Below are 21,012 nucleotides of genomic sequence, written 5' to 3'. Positions count from 1 at the left end.
TAGGGTGACAATAGTTCAAAATAATTTATGTGGGCATTAGAATAACAAAAAGAGTATAATTGGATTGTCTGGAACACAAGGATAAATGCTTGAGGTGATGGATATTCTATGTACTTCAATGTTACTGTTATGCATTGCATGCTTGTATCAAAATATCTCATGTGACCGATAAATATATACATCTACTATGTTCCCACAAACATTCAAAGTTAAAAAAAAGAAAGAAACATCCTCAATCTGATAAAAGCTGTCTAGAAAAAATTTACAGCTACCCTCATGCTTAATGGGGGAAGACAGAATGCTTCTTTCCAAGATTGAGAAAAAGGTAAAAATTAATAAGCTCATCAAATATACATATGGAGGCAAAGCACCTAAATAGCCAAAAAGCCTTGAAAAGAATTGCAAAGGTGGAGGATTCATGCTACTCCATTTCAAAACTTACCAGAAGTTCACAGTAATCAAGACACTGCGGCATTGGTCCAAGGGAAAGAGTATAGATCAATGGAGTAGAATTAAGAGCACTGAAATTAACTCCTTACACTTAGAGTCATTCTTTTTTTTTTTTTTTTTTTTACTACAGCCTATGATTCATTCATCTTTTATTCTCAGGACCCAGAGTCAGTGTCTGGCACCTGGTGGGTGCTCAATGAAAGGTTTATGAATGAATACAGACCTTTTGAAAACTATATATGGTGGTGAGGAAAAGCAAATTAAGAGCCGCTCATGCCCGTAAGTAAAGACCTGGCTATTGCTCTGAACTTTCACAAGAAGGCCTCTGGCAGACACAGGACGGTTGAAAATCAAGGCCTCCCACTGGCCTGCTGAGATTTGCACACAGGGATGGGCAGTGCTGCTTAACTGCCTGCACAGGCAAAGGCACGATGTGGGATAGTGTAGAGAGCCCTAGAATGGGAGGCAGAATGGTAATGGACAGCCTGCGTCTATCCCAACTTAGCTCCTAATCAACTGTAAGATTTTGGTCCAGGCGCATTTCCTCTCTGAGTATTGATGATCTTGGGCTAGATCTGGGAAGCACACAGAAAGTGTTTAGAGAGCACTTACCACATGCCAAGCATAGGGCCGGGTACTGGGAAGCAGTGCCCAGCAAGATTCAGGATGGTCCCTGCTCCTGGGAAACCTACAATCTAATGTAGAGACAGACACACACAAAGAAGCAAACAGAAAAGGTCCCCGTTACTGTACCAGTTCTTAAAAACTGATATATAATGTGTGTATATATGTATGAGGTACATGTGATATTCTGTTACATGCATAGAAGGTAGAATGATCAAGTCAGAGTATTTAGGGTATCCATCACCCTGACTGATGATCATTTCTATGTGTTAGGAACATTTCAAGTCCTTGATCCTAGCTATTTTGAAATATACAATACATTGTTGTTAACCATAGTCACTGTACAGCACTGCTGAACATTAGAACTGATTCCTTCTATCTACCAATATGTTTGTACCAACCTGGACAACATAGCAAGACCTCGTCTCTACAAAAAGTTTTAAAAATTAGCCACCAGCTTGAGTGACAGAGTGAGACCCCATCTCAGAAAAAGAAAAAGATGTGCACATACATATTTTTCTGGTGCAAGGGCTCATGGCTCTCACAGATGCTCAGAAAGGTCCGTGGTGCACCAATGTTTATAGCAGTATTCTTCACAATAGCCAAGACGTGGAAACAACCAAAGCATCCATCAACAGATGAACAGATAAAGTCTGGTATATACAAGCAATTGAATATTATTCAGCCTTAAAAGGTATGACATTATGATGCATACTACAATATGAATGAGCCTGGAAAATATTATGCTAAGTGAAATAAGCCAGACACAAAAGGACAAATATTGTATGATCCCACCTAAATGAGGTACCTAGAACAGGCAAATTCATAGACGTAGAAAGTAGAAGTTACCAGTGGCCAGCAAAAGGGATGAAGGGAGAGGTATTGATTAATGGCTATGGAGTTTCGATCTTTTCTCTCCTCCAACCCTCCACCCTCTGCTAGGCCCTGGTGTGAGTTGTTCCCTTCTATGTGTCATGAAAAATAACTAATGGGTACTAGGCTGAATTCCTGGGTGATAAAACAATCTGTACAACAAACCCCCATAATAAAAGTTTCCCTATGTAACAAACCTGCACATGTACCTCTGAACTTAAAAGAAAAGTTAAAAAAAAAACTATATTGGGAGATCCAAGATGGCTGCTTAGGAGGACCTCGGGAATGCAGCTCCGAGAGAAAGCACAGAGGGTGAGTGGACGCCGTATTTCCAGACTCATTTTTACTGCCCACAGACCAGGAGATTCACACGCAGAGAAGCCACACGGGTCGCCAGCGCCGCTGGCTTGAACGGCGCAGCCGCTGGGCCGGCACCCTGAGGCAACGGCTCACTGTACAGAGTGAGAGAGTCTGAGTCCCCTATAAGCCAGCAAGGGGAGCTGAAACGGGGAGCCAGGCCAGCGCCACGAATCTCAGAGCCGCGGCTTTAGCCAACGCAGCGGCTCCGGAGGCAGATCAGATGAGACGGTGTCCCCTCTTACCCAGCAAGAAGACCTGAAACACAACTGAAACCGGGACGGTCCAGCTCTGTGGAGGAGGGGCGTTCTCCATAGGCACCCTGCTGTTCCCAGGGCAATCTAACAAGGCAATCCGCCACTACAGAGACTCCGTCACTACAGGGGCGGGCCAACATCGCGGAAGCAGTTCTAACTACACCCAGAAGTTCACACGGAAGCTGGGTGGAGCCCACAGCAGCTTAGCGAAGCCTCTGCAGCCTGAGCGTGACTAGGCTGCCACCTTGTGGGCAGGGAAAACAGCAACCGCACAGGGGAACATCATAAAACCGTAACTCCCTGGGACAGAACACCTGGGGGGAAGAGCAGGGGGTTTATGAGTTCTGCCACAGCAGACTTAAAATTACCAAAATCAGAAAGACAACAACTACAAAGTCAACAGGTGGATAAATCCACAAAGATGGGAAGAAACCAGCGCAAAAAGGATGAAAACACCCAAAACCAGAACACTTCTCCTCCTACAAGGGATCACAACTCCTCACCAGCAAGGGAACAAGACTGGATGGAGAATGAGTGTGAGGAAATGACAGAATCAGCTTTCAGAAAGTGGATAATAAGAAACTTCCGTGAGCTAAAAGAACATGTTCTAACCCAATGCAAAGAAACTAAGAACCTTGAAAAAAGACTTGACGAAATGCTAACAAGAATGGACAACTTAGAGAGGAATATGAGCGAATTGATGGAGCTGAAAAACACAACACGAGAACTTCGTGAAGCATGCACAAGTTTCAACAGCCGAATTGACCAAGCAGAAGAAAGGATATCAGAGGTCGAAGATCAACTCAATGAAATAAAACGAGAAGGCAAGATTAGAGAAAACAGGGTAAGAAGGAATGAACAAAGTCAACAAGAAATATGGGACTATGTGAAAAGACCTAATCTACGTTTGATAGGTGTACCTGAATGTGACGAAGAGAATGCATACAAGCTGGAAAATACTCTTCAGGATATTATCCAGGAAAACTTCCCCAACCTAGCAAGGCAGGCCAAGATTCAAGTCCAGGAAATACAGAGAACACCACAAAGATATTCCTCTAGAAGAGCAACCCCAAGACACATAATCATCAGATTCACCAGGGTTGAAATGAAGGAGAAAATACTAAGGGCAGCCAGAGAGAAAGGTCAGGTTACCCACAAAGGGAAGCCCATCAGACTCACTGCAGATCTCTCAGCAGAAACCCTACAGGCCAGAAGAGAGTGGGGGCCGATATTCAACATCCTTAAGGAAAAGAACTTTCAACCCAGAATTTCGTATCCAGCCAAACTAAGCTTCATAAGTGAAGGAAAAATAAAATCCTTTGTGAACAAGCAAGAACTCAGAGAGTTCATCACCACCAGACCAGCTCTACAAGAGCTCCTGAAGGAGGCACTACACATAGAAAAGAACAACCAGTACCAGCCACTCCAAAAACACACGAAAAGGTAAAGAGCATCAACACAATGAAGAATCTGCATCAACCAAAGGGCAAAACAGCCACCTAGCACCAAAATGACAGGATCGAATTCACACATAACAATATTAACCCTAAATGTAAACGGACTAAATGCCCCAATCAAAAGACACAGACTGGCAAATTGGATAAAAAGCCAAAAACCATCAGTGTGCTGTATCCAGGAAACCCACCTCACATGCAAGGATACACAAAGGCTCAAAATAAAGGGATGGAGGAAGATTTACCAAGCAAATGGAGAGCAAAAAAAAGCAGGAGTTGCAATTCTCATCTCTGATAAAATAGACTTTAAAGCAACAAAGATCAAAAGAGACAAAGAAGGACATTACATAATGGTAAAAGGATCAATGCAGCAAGAAGAGCTAACGATCCTAAATATATATGCACCTAATACAGGAGCACCCAGATACATAAGGCAAGTTCTTAAAGACTTACAAAGAGACTTAGACTCCCACACAATAATAGTGGGAGACTTCAACACACCATTGTCAATATTAGACAGATCAACGAGACAGAAAATTAACAAGGATATCCAGGACTTGAACTCAGACCTGGAACAAGCAAACCTAATAGACATTTACAGAACTCTCCAGCCCAAATCCACAGAATATACATTCTTCTCAGCACCACATCACACCTACTCTAAAATTGACCACATAATTGGAAGTAAATCACTCCTCAGCAAATGCAAAAGAAGGGAAACCATAACAAACAGTCTCTCAGACCACAGTGCAATCAAGTTAGAACTCAGAATTCAGAAACCAACCCAGAACCGCACAGTCTCATGGAAAATGAACAACTTTCTCCTGAATGTTGACTGGATAAACAATGAAATGAAGGCAGAAATAAAGACGTTCTTCGAAACCAACGAGAATGAAGACACCACATACCAAAATCTCTGGGACACATTTAAAGCAGTCTCTAGAGGAAAATATATAGCAATAAGTGCCCACATGAGAAGAAAGGAGAGATCTAAAATTGACACCCTATCGTCAAAATTGAAAGAGCTAGAGGAGCAAGATCAAAAAAACTCAAAACCTAGCAGAAGACAAGAAATAACTAAGATCAAAGCAGAATTGAAGGAGATGGAGACACGAAAAACCCTTCAAAAAATCAATAAATCCAGGAGCTGGTTTTTTGAAAAGATCAACAAAATAGACAGACCACTAGCCAGACTAATAAAAAAGAAAAGAGAGAATAATCAAATAGATGCAATAAAAAATGACAAAGGGGATATCACCACAGATTCCACAGAAATTCAAACCATCATCAGAGATTATTACAAACAACTCTATGCACATAAATTAGAAAACCTGGAGGAAATGGATAAATTCCTGGACAGTAGCCTCCTCCCATGCCTAAACCAGGAAGAAGTCGAAACCCTGAATAGACCAATAACAAGGTCTGAAGTCAAGGCAGCAATTAAGAGCCTACCACCCAAAAAAAGCCCAGGTCCAGATGGGTTCACAGCAGAATTCTACCAGACATACAAAGAGGAACTGATACCATTCCTACTGAAACTATTCCAAACAATCCAAAAAGAGGGAATCCTTCCCAAATCATTTTATGAGACCAACATCATCCTAATACCAAAACCTGGCAGAGACTCAACAAGAAAAGAAAACTACAGGCCAATATCCATGATGAACATAGATGCAAAAATCTTCAATAAAATAATGGCAAGCCGATTACAACAGCACATCAAAAAGCTTATCCACCATGATCAAGTAGGATTCATCCCGGGGATGCAAGGCTGGTTCAATATACGCAAGTCTATAAATGTAATTCACCACATAAACAGAACCAAAGACAAAAACCACATGATTATCTCAATCGATGCAGAGAAGGCCTTCGACAAAATTCAACAGCCCTTTATGCTAAAAACCCTCAATAAACTAGGTATCGATGGAACGTATCTCAAAATAATAAAAGCTATTTACGACAAACCGACAGCCAATATCATACTGAACGGGCAAAAACTGGAAGCATTCCCTTTGAAATCTGGCACTAGACAAGGATGCCCTCTCTCACCACTCCTATTCAATATAGTACTGGAAGTTCTAGCCAGAGCAATCAGGCAAGAAAAAGAAATAAAGGGTATTCAATTAGGAAAGGAGGAAGTCAAATTGTCTCTATTTGCAGATGACATGATTGTATATCTAGAAGACCCCCTCATCTCAGCCCAAAATCTCCTGAAACTGATAAGCAACTTCAGCAAAGTCTCAGGATACAAAATCAATGTGCAAAAATCACAAGCATTCCTATACACCAATAACAGACTTAAAGAGAGCCAAATCAAGAACAAACTGCCATTCACAATCGCTACAAAGAGAATAAAATACCTAGGAATACAACTAACAAGGAATGTAAAGGACCTCTTCAAGGAGAACTACAAATCACTGCTCAACGAAATAAGAGAGGACACAAACAGATGGAGAAACATTCCATGTTCATGGTTAGGAAGAATTAATATCGTGAAAATGGCCATACTGCCCAAAGTAATATACAGATTCAATGCTATCCCCATCAAGCTACCAATGACCTTCTTCACAGAACTGGAAAAAACCACCTTAAACTTCATATGGAACCAAAAGAGAGCCCGCATAGCCAAGTCAGTTCTAAGCAAAAAGAACAAAGCGGGAGGCATCACACTACCAGACATCAAACTCTACTACAAGGCTACAGTAATCAAAACAGCATGGTACTGGTACCAAAACAGAGATATAGACCAATGGAACAGAACAGAGGCGTCGGAGGCAACACAACATATCTACAACCACCCGATCTTTGACAAACCTGATAAAAACAAGCAATGGGGAAAGGATTCCCTGTTCAATAAGTGGTGTTGGGAAAACTGGCTAGCCATATGCAGAAAGCAGAAACTGGACCCCTTCCTGACACCTTACACTAAAATTGACTCCAGATGGATTAAAGACTTAAACATAAGACCTAACACCATAAAATCACTAGAAGGAAACCTAGGCAAAACCATTCAGGACATAGGTGTAGGCAAGGACTTTATGACCAAAACACCAAAAGCATTGGCAACAAAAGCCAAAACAGACAAATGGGACCTAATCAAACTCCACAGCTTCTGCACAGCAAAAGAAACAGTCAATAGAGTGAATCGGCAACCAACAGAATGGGAAAAAATTTTTGCAGCCTACCCATCTGACAAAGGGCTGATATCCAGAATTTACAACGAGCTAAAAAAGATTTACAAGAAAAAAACAAACAAGCCCATTCAAAAGTGGGCGAAGGATATGAACAGATACTTTACAAAAGAAGACATACATGAGGCCAACAAGCATATGAAAAAATGCTCATCATCACTGGCCATTAGAGAAATGCAAATCAAAACTACATTGAGATACCATCTCACACCAGTCAGAATGGCAATCATTAAAAAATCTGGAGACAACAGATGCTGGAGAGGATGTGGAGAAATAGGAACACTTTTACACTGTTGGTGGGAGTGTAAACTAGTTCAACCATTGTGGAAAACAGTGTGGCGATTCCTCAAGGACCTAGAAATAGAAATTCCATTTGACCCAGCAATCCCATTACTGGGCATATATCCAAAGGATTATAAATCGTTCTACTATAAGGACACATGCACACGAATGTTCATAGCAGCACAGTTTACAATAGCAAAGACCTGGAACCAACCCAAATGCCCATCGATGATAGACTGGACAGGAAAAATGTGGCACATATACACCATGGAATATTATGCAGCCATTAAAAACGAGGAGTTCGCGTCCTTTGTAGGGACATGGATGAACCTGGAAAACATCATTCTCAGCAAATTGACACAAGAACACAAAATCAAACACCACATGTTCTCACTCATAGGCGGGTGTTGAACAAGGAGAACACATGGACACAGGGAGGGGAGCATTATACACTGGGGTCTGTTAGAGGGGAGTTGGGGGGGACAGCGGGGGGGTGGGAATTGGGGAGGGATAGCATGGGGAGAAATGCCAGATATGGGTGAAGGGGAGGAGGGCAGCAGATCACACTGCCACGTATGCACCTATGCAACAACCTTGCATGTTTTTCACATGTACCCCAAAACCTAAAATGCAATTAAAAAAAAAAAAATGCAATTAAAAAAAAAAAAAAAAGAAAAATTAAAAAAAAAAAAAAAAAAAAAACTATATTAAAGAAAATGCATTCATAGTTACACCTTAAAGTTCACCTGGCACCATTTTTGTGCTCATCCTCAACAACTAAGAACTACCAAATCTTTGCTGCAGTCCAGTTGGAGGAAAAGAGCCCAGAAGGAAGGGCAATCCCAGTTGCGTGTTCGCCATCGGAGTTCTCTCCTCTGGCTGCTTACAGACACGTGGCTGGGGTAGCTGCCATACAAGTTTGGCTGCCTTGGGATATTTGTTAGTGCCCAGCAACTCCTCCTTAATGATAACGCAAGTTGCATCATAGTTAATGGCACTGTGCCTGGCACATTTCCCAGAAGCAGTCACCTAGCAGGTGCAGCACCTTTTGACCCATTCCACCTGGTCATGAGCAAGAATGCAATACAGGATGCAAAAAAATATTTATGATGTTGTAAAAATACTTCTGTCTCAAAAGTCTAAGAAAGTTGTTTAATATTTTTCAATTAGAGAGGAATCCAGAAACTTCCCTAATGAAACTCCTGAAGTACACACAAGAAGGAAGACAGGGCTGCTTCACAAACGCAGCACCAAAAACAGCAGCCTGAAGCAAGATTCAGCCTCTATTGCTACAACCGTACCCACAGCCAAGGCTGCTACCGGTGATAGGAACGTATTGCCCTTTATCCAATTGGCAAACCAGGCATGACTAAGTGACAAGGAAGAAAGCTAGTGTGCTTCTGGGGCATGGTGGAGCAGGTACCGAGGGGTTCTTCGTAAACGTGAAGAAAAGCAAGAAATGGGAGGGGGGGAAATAAGGAAAATAAAACCCAAGAACGGGAGCAAGGCACGGTGGTTCACGCCCAGCACTTTGGGACGCCAAGGCGGGCGGATCATTTGAGGTCAGGAGTTCCAGACCAGCCTGGTCAAAATGATGAAACCCTGTCTCTATTAAATACACACAAAAAATTAGCTGGGCGTGGTAGTACATGTCTGTAGTCGCAGTTACTGGGGAGGCTGAAGCAGAAGAATATCTTGAACCAGGGAGATGGAGGTTGCAGTGAGCTGAGATTATGCCACTGCACTCCAGCCTGAGCGACAGAGTAAGACTGTATCTCAGAAAAAAAAAAAAAAAAAAGCAAGAAGGGGAAGAGAGAAACAGAATAGATAGATGGAGATGGATGGAGAAGGAGACAGATAGAAGACAAATATATCCATGTAATTATTGTGCTCCTAAAGTCTCTTTAACTCTGACAGTTACCTTACTTATGAAACAGAAACAAGACCCCAATAATAGAGGATTGATATTTACCTTCTGAATCTTTGTTGTAGAAAACGCCATGTGGATGCAGAGAGTAAGGTCGAGAAGCAAAGTTCTTTAAATGAATGACAATCACATCACCCACTTCAGCCCTCAAGATGGGGCCCAGGAATCCAAGCCAGGGAGGTTTAGGGATCTCTATCGAGTAGGTTTCATCCGTGAAGTGTCTGTAAACAGCCTTTTTGTAAATGCTGCCTATCCTGTTGGGCCCTCTTTCGAGAAATAAAGTTGCAAGTCTAAAAGTAAAAAGAAAAATATTTTGTAATTGAAATGAAAAGAGAAGCCCTAATAGCTTATCATTAGGGGTTTATAAAGTGTTGCATGTATGACCTGTCATTTGGCATTCACCATAACCTGTAACCTCTGTAGGGCTGGGAAGATTAGCCTCAGTTTACTAATGTGGAAATGAGATTCAGCAATTAAGTGGCAAGCCAAAGGGCACAAGTTGCATTCACAACCAAACTGAAACAAATCCAAAGAACTCCAAAGTCACCATACACATTCGCCCCCTTCCACTCAACGCATTTCCCCTTTGCTTTTCCATTTAACAAACACTTATTGTACATTTACTGCATTCGGAGCATGTGGCTAGATGGTGTAGGAAAAGCTTTATAATCAAATAACGGGCTTAGATAATTAAGCGTCAAGTGAATGATTGATACAACAGATACAAACTCAGCATTTCTAGGAATATAATAGTTCAGGGAGGCCAAGCTAGTGGCCCACACCTGTAATCCCAGCACTTTGGGAGGTCACGGCAGGCAGATCTCTTGAGCCCAGGAGTTTGAGACCAGCCTGGGAAACACAGTCGGGCCCTGCGTCTACAAAAGCAATCAGCTGGGCATGGTGGTGGGCCGCCTGTAGTCCCAGCTACCTGAGATGCTGAGGCAGGAGAATCTCTCGAGCCTGGGAAGTCAAGGTTGCAGTGACTAGGCGACAAAGCAAGACTCCACATTAAAAAAAGAGAAAAAAATCCAGGTGTAGTGACTTATGCCTGCAACCCCCAACACTTTGGGAGGCCACGATGGGAGGATCACTTGAGCCCAGGAAGTTAAGTCTGCAGTGAGCCGAGATCGCATCACTGCACTCTAGCCTGGATGATAGAGCAAGATCCTGTCTCAAAAACTAAATGGTTTGGAGAAGGAAAAGATTGCTGTGGGTAGAAGAGGTCGGACAATCGTGATAACTAAGGAGAAGTAGGATTGGATAACAAAAGTGAAAAATGAGGACACTAAGCAACAACGGACGTACAGTGAGGAGGAAGCAGTGCAGATGCGATGGGAGAGAGCAGGTTATAGGCTGGTGCACAAATCTGGGAGGTGAGGACTGAGAGATAAGGATACATGTGAGTTCAGAGATAGATTGACAACTTTAATTCCAGGTTGGAGAGTTTAAAATTTATCTTGGAAGCACTGAGGACTCACTGAGGTTTTCATAAAGTGGGTGACATCATAATCATGTGTTTAAGGACCATTCTTTGGCAGTGGTGTGCAAGTTTTAGAGGAGTTGGGTGAAACGCAGAGCAAAGATTAGGGGCAGAGAGACTGTTATGAGACCAGAAGAGGGTGGTGTAATAGAAGAAAAGGGGTGGACATGAGAAAAACAGAATTCTAACACTTGAGATGACCAGATGCCCTTCTGGGGCCCTAATGAAGGGCAGACTCAGTTCCTGGTGTCTGGGAGCCTAAAACAATAGCACCACTTTGGAGTGGCCAGACAATCTCCCAGAGAGGTGACACCCCTTCTCCACTCTTTGTCTATGTGCTTAGCATAGAGCTCCCATCCTAGCTCCAGCTCCAGAAATACTGGCTTCTGCTTGAGCAAAAGCTCCACCACTCCTGGATGCAGCCATCCCAATGTGGCTGTGTCCCTCTAGGGAGCAAGAGGCCACATCTTACTCTGAGACACACTCCTGCAAGTGTATGTGCATTCATTCTCTCTCAGTTATCCAACAACCAACTGTACCAAGCCCTGCCCTCAGTACTAGGGATACAGAGGAAAAAAGACAAACCTCCTGCCTTGAAGGAGCCCCTATTCTGGAAGGGAGAGTGATGAGAACACAGATTATGTTCTGGGGCATCTAATCTGAAGTCAAAGATAGGTCAGGGGAGCTTTCCTTAAGGAAGTAATGCTTGAAATACTCCCAAAGAACAAAGAAGAGTTACTCAGGCAAAATAATAATAATAATAATAATAACAATAATGGAAAAGATTGATGTAGAAGCCGTTTTAAAGTTTTGGCAACTCCATATCCACACTCCACTCTTTGATCTAAGAGCACACCCTTCCTATTCTTATTCTCTGTGCTTCGGGTGGGGCTCCAGCCCCCAGCCCTACTAATGGAGCAAGTGCATCAGCCTAGCCTGTGAGCACGTCAAATTCCTCTAATAAGCTGTTGTTAGGGCAGGACTTGTTTTCCAGACCTGACCAGTTGGTATCATTCATCCCCCAGCCAGCCCACCCTGGGTCACCATGATTAGTTCAGGGACAGTCACAGAATGTCTTGCTGTTTAAATCTGAGAAAATCTAGGGACTTGTAAAGGATCTCTTTCTTGTGTACTTGGACCCGGGACATGAGTCTGGAGCTCCAGGTAACTATATGGCTAACCCAAGGAGGAAGTCTGTCTGAGAGTTACTTGTTCCTCTAATCTCTTAAATTTTACTATTGACTTTTCCCCCTCTAATCAACTCCTACTTGTTTTCATCATCATATGACTATTTCTTTTCATTTTTCTGTTTTTATTTTATTGTACTTTCTATTCTTTTATTCAGTCCCAAGAATTCAATCATTCATATAATTTATTCAAAAAAACATGTTAAGCACCTATTAGGTATCATGGAGTACTTCTCTTTTCTACTTTTCTGGTCCCCTAATATTTTTTCTGTTTTTCTTTTCTCTTTCCTAATTCTTTCCAAAGGAAACCTATCCCAGCCTTTCCCAAAGAATGTGAACTAATGTCTAACAGAGTGTCCAAGCTACCCACTCTGGGCCAGAATGAGTAATTCATACAGTTCTGTTCATTCCAGGTCCATAATGAGTGTCAGGGTAATTCTAAGATGGGTAGACCAGTTGGATCTGGAAGACTCTAGAAGCTCTGCTCTATGGCATTGGAGCCTGAAAGGTTATGAGATGACTCAGGTCTCCCATATTGCTCTAGAGTGTCCTGCACCAACTCTTCCCATCCCTTGCCCCTCTCAGCTTCAGGCACAATGATCCTCTTTGATTCTTCTCTCCCTTCTCCAAGTCAGAATCCTAGACAGACCCTTTGGTCAGGCACCCTTGTCTAGTCCCAAGCCCCAGCCTCAGACATCAGCAGGTGGAGCTATAAACCCATAGACCCTTGGGGTTCAGCCTTGAACTGCAACTCAGCTGCATTCCTATTCTGTCTGGAGATAGACCCAGGGACAGTGCTCCTTCTGAGGTAGACGTATTTCCTGGACCAAAATATATAAAGTTTATACTTAAGTATGACTGTATCACCCTAATGAAATAAACCCTTAAGGGCTTCCATGAACTTCAGGCATTTCAGTGGTGCTATAAAAGTAATAAATAAAATTAAATTTAAAAGAGACTTGTAGATCACTCTGGATAGGGACCAATAGGAAGGCTCTGCCTGCCTTTATCACAGGCTCCAGCTGCCCCCATCACCCCACATGACCCCTTTAAGAACTCTCCGAGAAGATCCCATGGGCATCACCTCTGCTTCCATTCTGTTGAAAAGCTTGAAAACCATTCTGCTGACCTTCAACAAGCACAGATTGAGGATTTATAGCATGCAAAGTACTGGGCTAGATGTTGTTTTGAGCACAATAATAAAAAAGATACAATCTCTAAATAAGTGTGTTTGTGGTCAAGAGGAAGAACAAAGCTATTGTTACCTGCATAAAGGAAACTGCTAAGAATTGGAGGAACAGAACGTGGGAATTTAAGAGACAGGGAGAGACGCCTAAATACCTTGCTCTAGTAGAAGAAACAGCTTGAGAAACGTGTCGAGATAAGAGAATTAAAGGTCGGTTCAGGAAATCACAGGCAGCTTTATATGGTAAGAAAATCTCATGAGAGTGAAACTGTGGAGAAATTATGAGTGACTTATTTAAAGTCAAGCTAAGAAGTGATTATCACTCCCTCTCTCTAACCAGCTGAGGTAACCAGCCTGCCCCAGACCACCTGATAAAGTCATAAGCCAGGTCAAACTCACCAGCAACAAAGTCTCTTTTTCTTTTTTTTTTTTTTTTTTTGATATGGAGTTTCACTTTATCACCCAGGCTGGAGTGCAGTGGCATGATCTCAGCTCACTGCAACCTTTGCCTCCCGAGTTCAAGAGATTCTCTTGCCTCAGCCTCTCAAGTAGCTGGGATTACAGGAACATGCCACCATGCCCAGCTAATTTTTGAATTTTTAGTAGAGACGGAGTTTCACCATGTTGGTCAAGTTGGTCTTGAACTCCTGACCTCGTGATCTGCCCACCTTGGCCTCCCAAAGCACTGGGATTACAGGTGTGAGCCACAGCACCCAGCTAACAAGGCCTCTTTTAATGAAGCATGCCTTGGCCTCAGAGGCTGGAGAATCCCCCAGGGTCCTCAGCTGAGCCAGATTAAGGAGTGGAGTAGCTGGGTCTCAGATCTAAAGGGCACTGGAACATCACTGGGGAGCTGGAAGCATTACAGGGTGGATAAAATTCACTGGAAATAACATCTAAGGTAGAGAAAACTGCAACCTCTGGAATTTCTGTGGGGTAAGCATTGTATGTCATTGGAAAGGAGGCTTTGATTAGCTGTTTGAGATTACAGGTTTGGGAGGTAGGTGGAGAGACCCCAAGGGTTATGGTCAAATTCTAACAAATGGCCACAAAAATCTATACCAGGGAGAATTGGTCCAGCGAACTATAGAGTAGGCTCCTTTTTGCTTGCATCCAGAGGGAGGTAAGAACAGCCACCACCAAGCCACTCTCTCCCCTCCTCAGCACTCAGCCTCTCCTCCAGTTGAAGGAGACCTGTGCGATTTATCTGCCCAGAGCCCCAGATTGTTAACCTTCCCAGGGTTAACCCTGTCCCACCCTTGATGGGAGGAAGTCCTGGTACAAGAGGGAAGCCATGGGTTTAGATGCCCCACGGAGGAGCCAGAGATGTGCCTGACCGGAGAAGCGCCCCAGGAATCACAGGGCAAGACAAATGGGGTTTACAGCCACCTCGACATTTTCTAATTTATAAACCGAAGCTTATAGCATGGCAAAATTAAAAAGAAAATAATTTAATAATTTGTTCACTGCTCCTGCAGGGACTGCAGCACTTATTACATATGCTTCATATTTGGCACTGAGCTATACATTGACTGTTTTTCACATTCCTGGACACATATCAGTCTTATTACCTATACGGCCAATAGCCACCAGAGGAGCGACTGGGTTTTCTAAAGCGGTGGTTCCCAGTGTCCGTCCAGATACCACCTGCATCAGAATCATTTGGAACATTTGCCAGTTGTTTATTCCCAGGCCCCACTTCAGGGCGATCGAATCAGACTTTCTACTGGCAAGACCATGGCATCTGTATTTTTCCTGAGATCACCAAATGCTTCCTGTAGTAGAGCTTTTTAGGGCTTGCCTACTCTAATTCTTCTTTCCTCCTAACCGAAGAACAGTACAACGATTCTGCTTCTGCAAGTGAGATGGGCCAAAGGGTTCTGGCAAATGGGATGTGAGTGGAAATACCATGTGTAACTTCTGGGTCAGGGCGTTTAATGATTATTCTAAGACCCTCTTCTCCTCTGCAGCAGGAGGTGCCTCCTGCTTAGACAGTGAAGGGAACCCATACCTTCCTCCCTGTCCTAGGACTTCTTCCCCTGCACTGACTCCACATCAAGAGTAGGACAGGGTCGACCCAGGAAGGTGCCCTAGGAAGATACTTAAAACAAAAACTATAGTAACTATATGAGGAAAATGTGTTGAGGCTGGGTGTGGTGGCTCATGCCTAATTCCAGCACCTCGGTAGGCCAAGGTGGGAGGGTCACTTGAGGCTAGGAGTTTAAGATGAGCCTGGGCACTATAGTGAGATCCTGTCTCTATTCTTTTTTAGATAATAGGAAAAAAAAACTTGAAAGTGAAAAAAGAAGTGAGAAGGGATAGAAATAAGAGAAAGAGAAAGCAGTTTGTTTTAGTGTCTACACAGCAAACCACCTGTTGAGAACATATTATGCATTTGTAATGGTAGAACAGAAACTCCAGCTCCTTTGAATTCCATAATATGCAAATTTTCCCAAGAAACAAAGTAAGGAAGTAACTTCAGGGGAGCCATCCCCATGAAGTAGCCTTCGATTTAAATGGAGTATATTTATTAGAATGTCACATTGGTGAGCTGTCTGTTGTTCACTGCATAGCCACGGTGAGGGGCTGAGCAACCACTGTCCCTTAAGAACATTTCCAATCTGCATTCTAACATCTTGACTCAAGCTAAGGAGGTGTCTACTTCCTCCTACAAAGGAATCCAGTGGGGCCAGGAAGGTCAACAGTAGCAACTGCCTTAAAGACAAGATGGGGACTTGGAACATGACATTGCCAACACCTGGGGCCAATACTGTGGAGGGAGATAGCTTCCAAAAGTGGGGGAGGTTAATCATTACCAGAACAAACCTGCCCTTGGGAATCCCCTACACAGTGCAAAGTTGGACTTCCAGGTTGGATTCTCAAGAGTTCGTAGCTCGCAGGGGTGTAAACCATACCAGCAATCCTACGACCCCTGCATCTTTTGATGGTTTTCCATCTCTTCTTCGGAGCAAATGCTAATCATCCACTATGTCTGGGACATAAAACTAGAAACTGGGGGCAAGATGTGTTAATCTCAGGCCCTGTGTGCAAGAGTTTTACCCTCTGCTTGGGAAACAAAACATATGCATTTGACAATAAACACACAGTTTTACAATGTTAATTACCAACTCTACCGTCCAGAGCCCACATGTCTGTGGGGAGGGCAGGAAAATACAGGCTGACAATCAACTGCAAAATAACATTAACAGAGACTGTGGTCAGAGCCAACATGTGAGATCACAAGAGTCACAATAAGGACAAGAAATATCGTCTGAGCCTGAGAAGGAATGTTCCTCACCAAGGAAAAAACAGGATGAGATGGAGACATGTGCCACCTGGCAAAAGGGAGGGTGGAGATGGAGATTACATATTCGTTTTGATGAGGCTGCACGCTCCCTATTAGATGAATAATTTTTAACACCATCCGGGTGTTGTGCTTCTACACACATTCTTTTTCTCCGGGTCCCCTGGCACCACCTAATTCTTGGGTCCACTCTCCATTTTCACAGAAGCCCTTCAGAGCATACACAAGGCATGTTGAAGACAAATGGCATGGTGAGGGGGAAGGAGAACGAGCGTGAATGTCAATTCTCTCACTTGCTGGTTGTGAAATCCTGGGGAAGTGACTTAATCTCTCTGAACCCAGATTCCTCTGCTGTAAACTGGTGACCACGATGGAGCTACCATAAGAATTCAGTGAGAAGAGGTGTGGAGCCCCACACGCAGCAACCGGGCCAGTGGTGTTGAATCAATCACAGTTATGATTATTTCTGGTGAAGCTCAAAGCTTTGTTAGAAAAGAGGAAAATGTGATCAGCCAGGGTCTTTCCCACAGGGCTCCTGCTCTCCAGAGAACCCCATGAGACAGCAGAGCTACCACGAGAGCTAACATTTATTAATACCAAGGCACTGTGTCTGAGTACTTGCAGATCCTAAGTCCCAAAGATAATTCCGAAGTTGTTATGCACAGAAACTTATTGGAAAATTGCAGGTGTGATTAAGTTAAGGATCTTGAGATGGGGAGATCATCCTGGATTAGCTGGGTAGGCCCGAAATGCCATCAAAAGTGTCCTTATAAGAGGCTAGACACACACAGAGGAGAAGACAAGATGAAAATGGAGGCAGAGATCAGAGTGATGCAGCCACGGCCAAGGAATGCTGGCAGACACCAGAACCTGGAAGAGTCAAGGAATGGCCCCTCCCTTAGGGCCTCCAGAGGTAGTGTGGCCCTGACAATATATTCAGTTCACACTTCCGGCCTCCAACACGGGAGTGAGGAATAAATTCCTGTTGTTTGAAGCCACATAGTTTGTGGAAATTTGTGACAGCAGCCACAAGAAACTAATAGACCCTCAAAGCAAGTACTATCATATCCCCATTTTACTGATGAGAAAACTGAGGCAAAGAGAGATTCAATTAGTTGCTCATAAAGTGGGGCAATAATTCCAAATGTGACAGTTGATGCCAGAGCCCCACACTTTACCAGCACACTGGGCTGCCTTGGCATCTCCCTCGGACCAAGGCTGGGCTACACTTGGCTGGAGAAATCCTCCCAACGCTCCCGGTCTCCCTCCCAGGGACGGAAGATTGGTCACCCCACTTCACGATGTGCTAACCTTTTAAAGCAATGTCTGGAGCACAGTAAACACCTGGTGACACTTGGCTAACTCATCATACTGTCAATGAATTATCTTTCAGATACTGCTAACCAGGTCTTGGGGCCCCATCATATGGAGGTGGGAAAGGAAGAGGCTGACTAGGGGGATGCCTGCAAATCATGGAAAACAGGAGAGAACTGAGGTAGGGGAGGGTACCAGGGACTGCCGACTGCCTTGCAATATTCATGCTCCCCTTCTTTCTTAGTGTCAGAGGCAAATTTTGTCTTTATTCAGGCAGAAAAGCACACAGCTGAAAGATTACATTTTTTCAAGTCCTCTTTGTGGCTATGAGTATCCAATGAGATGTAAGTAAAGTCAGTTGGGTAGGGTTTCCGTGAGAACCCTTTAAAAGGCAGATGCAGCAAAAATTGTTCTGCTTCTACCTTTTCCCTGCCTCTCTTTCTTCCTGGAATATAGACATGATGGCTGGAGTTCCAGCAGCAATCCTGTGACCATGAATGTGCTTGAGGAGGGAAACCACATAGAGTTTAAAGCACATAGGTTAAGGATGGTGGATTAGAAATACAGAAAGCCCTGAGACCCTATGATACCATCTACCCCACCAGCCTTGGACTGCCCACTTCTGGATTCTCTTACAGATGAATACAAAATCCTAATTTATTAAAAACAATATACTCCAGTCTCTACTGGCAGCTAAAAACAATCACTTACTGATTCAGGGTATAACAGCAGCTCCCAGAGATTCATATGGCATCAGTCCAAACAAAATATTTTTGGTACTGATACGATAGAAGTTGAGGTTTGAAAGTTACCATTTATTTAGACCACGCACTAACCAGATGATATTCTTTTCTTTATTTCAAAGCTCACGAAAACCTCTTTCTCCTCCCTGCTTCCCCTCTGTTGGGCCTTCTTTCAGATGGATGTGTGAGTTCTCTCTCACACCCATCCTAGGGCCTGCTTCTTAGAATAATCAAAGCCCCTTGCCATCCACTGGGCTGATGCAGTGATGCTGCTCAAACCCCAAGTTTGTAGGGTCTGTCAGAGGAGGTTGATCTTCTTACGTTAAGCACAGTTCCACCCATGAGTTAGTATCGATGAAAACCCTGCATTTCACTGGGAAGAAAAAGCCTGGATGTGTGTTGATTGCCTAACAAGGTCTATAATGAGAACTGTGGCTTTAAATAAGATGACCCCACTCCAGTCTCATTAAAGACCAGGCTTTACCACCAATGTACACTTTAATTAAGCACTTTATGAGCCTGAGCAGGACTGGTATAAATAGATCAAAATACTGACACCATCCCCAGGCAACTCAAAGGAGCCCAGTGTCCTAATTTAGTCCAGGGAGGAGGAGAAGTATATTTATCTGGAGAAAATATTTCTAAATAGAATCTAACTCCAAAATCCTAAACTTTCTAGGAAACATTAGTGATTATAGACTCAATTATACTTTTGAACCCTATAATCAAGCAAAGGTACCAAGTAAGAAAGTTAAATTGCACCGTCTGACAGCTATAGCATCTCCGTGAAATGATTTCAATTCATTTCGTATCTCATCCTTGTGCATCAGGACTTATTAGGCGCATGGCACTGCCTAACTTTGGTACCCACCTTCTTGTTCCCCAGATTTCTGCCCATTTCCCTTGTTCAAAGATAAAGCAACCAGAACAGCTCAATTGATAAGGTGATTTGTTTTTACTTCAATGATTTTGAATGCCTGCTCTGTGGTGGATCCTCCATGGGGTACTGTCAGTGACAAAGCTCTGTGTAGGGAAGGGGGATTATCACACATATGCCAAAACTTCTTATCTATCATCATGGTGCTTTTACTGCAGCTGCAGACGTGACTGATGGACATTAAGCAATTAGAGGGAAATGCAGAGGGAAGAAAATGCAGTGTCCAAGTTCATGATAAAGACTCCAAGCTCCATGGGTGGTTAGGAAGGAAACAGATCAGAACAAGCCAGGGTCATGGGGGGAGGTTTCATGTGTGAAGTGAGGAATTGGAGATAGTTCTTACAGACAGGGGAAATATGGATAAAGAAAAATACGGACTACTTCAAAAATTGTGACATAGGTCCACAACCAGTCCCAGGTTTTCTCCAACTCTAATTTCTAGGACTGAACGTCTGCAAATCATCTCTCTCCTTTCATTCACCATAGCGAAAATCTTTCTAGAACTGGCAAGTGAGGTAAGATATTTTTCATTCAGTTTCAAAATTATTTCTAATGCTTTGGCATTACACTTCTCAAGTGACTGTACGGATTACATTTCAACTCCCTTGTTACACAAATTAAGGAAAGTGATTTTCAGAGAGATTATGTGACATGTTCAAGATTACACAGCAAGTGGGGCAGAGCAAGAGCTAGAAGTCAGATCTCTGGATTTCTATTTCAGATTCTTTCCACTCATGGTGGAATTCTGAGCACCTGGCTCTCCCGGTCCTTTAAATATCAGACATTTGTCCAAGTGTGAATATCCAAAACAGCAGACTGTCCTCAGAAAGTCAGCCTATTCACCCTCCAGGAGGCTGAGGGGCATGATTACATCATCTACGATAGCTCCTTCCTGCTCCTGGGAAATGGCATAACACAAAGTACACATACTGAACTCCACTTATGTCCCACTCACAGCACCTTCACATGCACCCAAGGTGTGTATCTTGTGGTCTATAAGCCATGTCAGCCACCTACAACAGCCCTACCTTCTTAGGAACTTGCCTGAGTCACCAACACAACCACTAGCACTGATAGGATTGCTGATAAAAGCCAATATCCACTGCATGTTCACCTGAGTTTCCCTTCCAAGAGTTAGCAGTCAGCCTGACACAAACTCTGTCCCTTTTCATGCCAAAAAGAAGTGCTTGGGACCTTGGCTTCCAGGTATGACACCTCAGCATGCCAGCTGCTCCTAAGGAGCAAGCAGACTCTCATATGGGGCCACGCATTTTGAAATCATCTCACTCAAATCTGATGCCAACCAACTGTTTTCATCATGTCTATTTTCTTTTTCACCACAGCCATTTTTTTATATGTTTTATTGTACTTTTATCAAAGCATCATCTTCTGATTCAAATGATCAACACTGAGGTCCCAGCTTCTTCCAGCACCCAGCTTGGTGAA

The 21,012-nt window shown here is 43.3% G+C and overlaps 1 protein-coding gene across 1 annotated transcript in view; it reads right to left on the bottom strand.

Moving 5' to 3' along the window:
* Window positions 1-21,012, bottom strand: part of HEPHL1 (hephaestin like 1) — an 87,335-nt gene that overhangs the window by 64,290 nt on the left and 2,033 nt on the right. The window contains exon 2 of the mRNA XM_021665637.2: window positions 9,461-9,705. Coding sequence (XP_021521312.2) covers window positions 9,461-9,705 — 245 coding nt within the window. The remainder of the gene's footprint in view (window positions 1-9,460; window positions 9,706-21,012) is intronic.

The sequence above is a fragment of the Aotus nancymaae genome, unplaced genomic scaffold (genome assembly GCF_030222135.1).
Source record: "Aotus nancymaae isolate 86718 unplaced genomic scaffold, 86718_ANA_hifiasm-v0.15.2.pri h1tg000059l, whole genome shotgun sequence".
NCBI classification, from domain to species: Eukaryota; Metazoa; Chordata; class Mammalia; order Primates; family Aotidae; genus Aotus; species Aotus nancymaae.
This window is presented reverse-complemented; position numbering and strand designations above follow the sequence as displayed.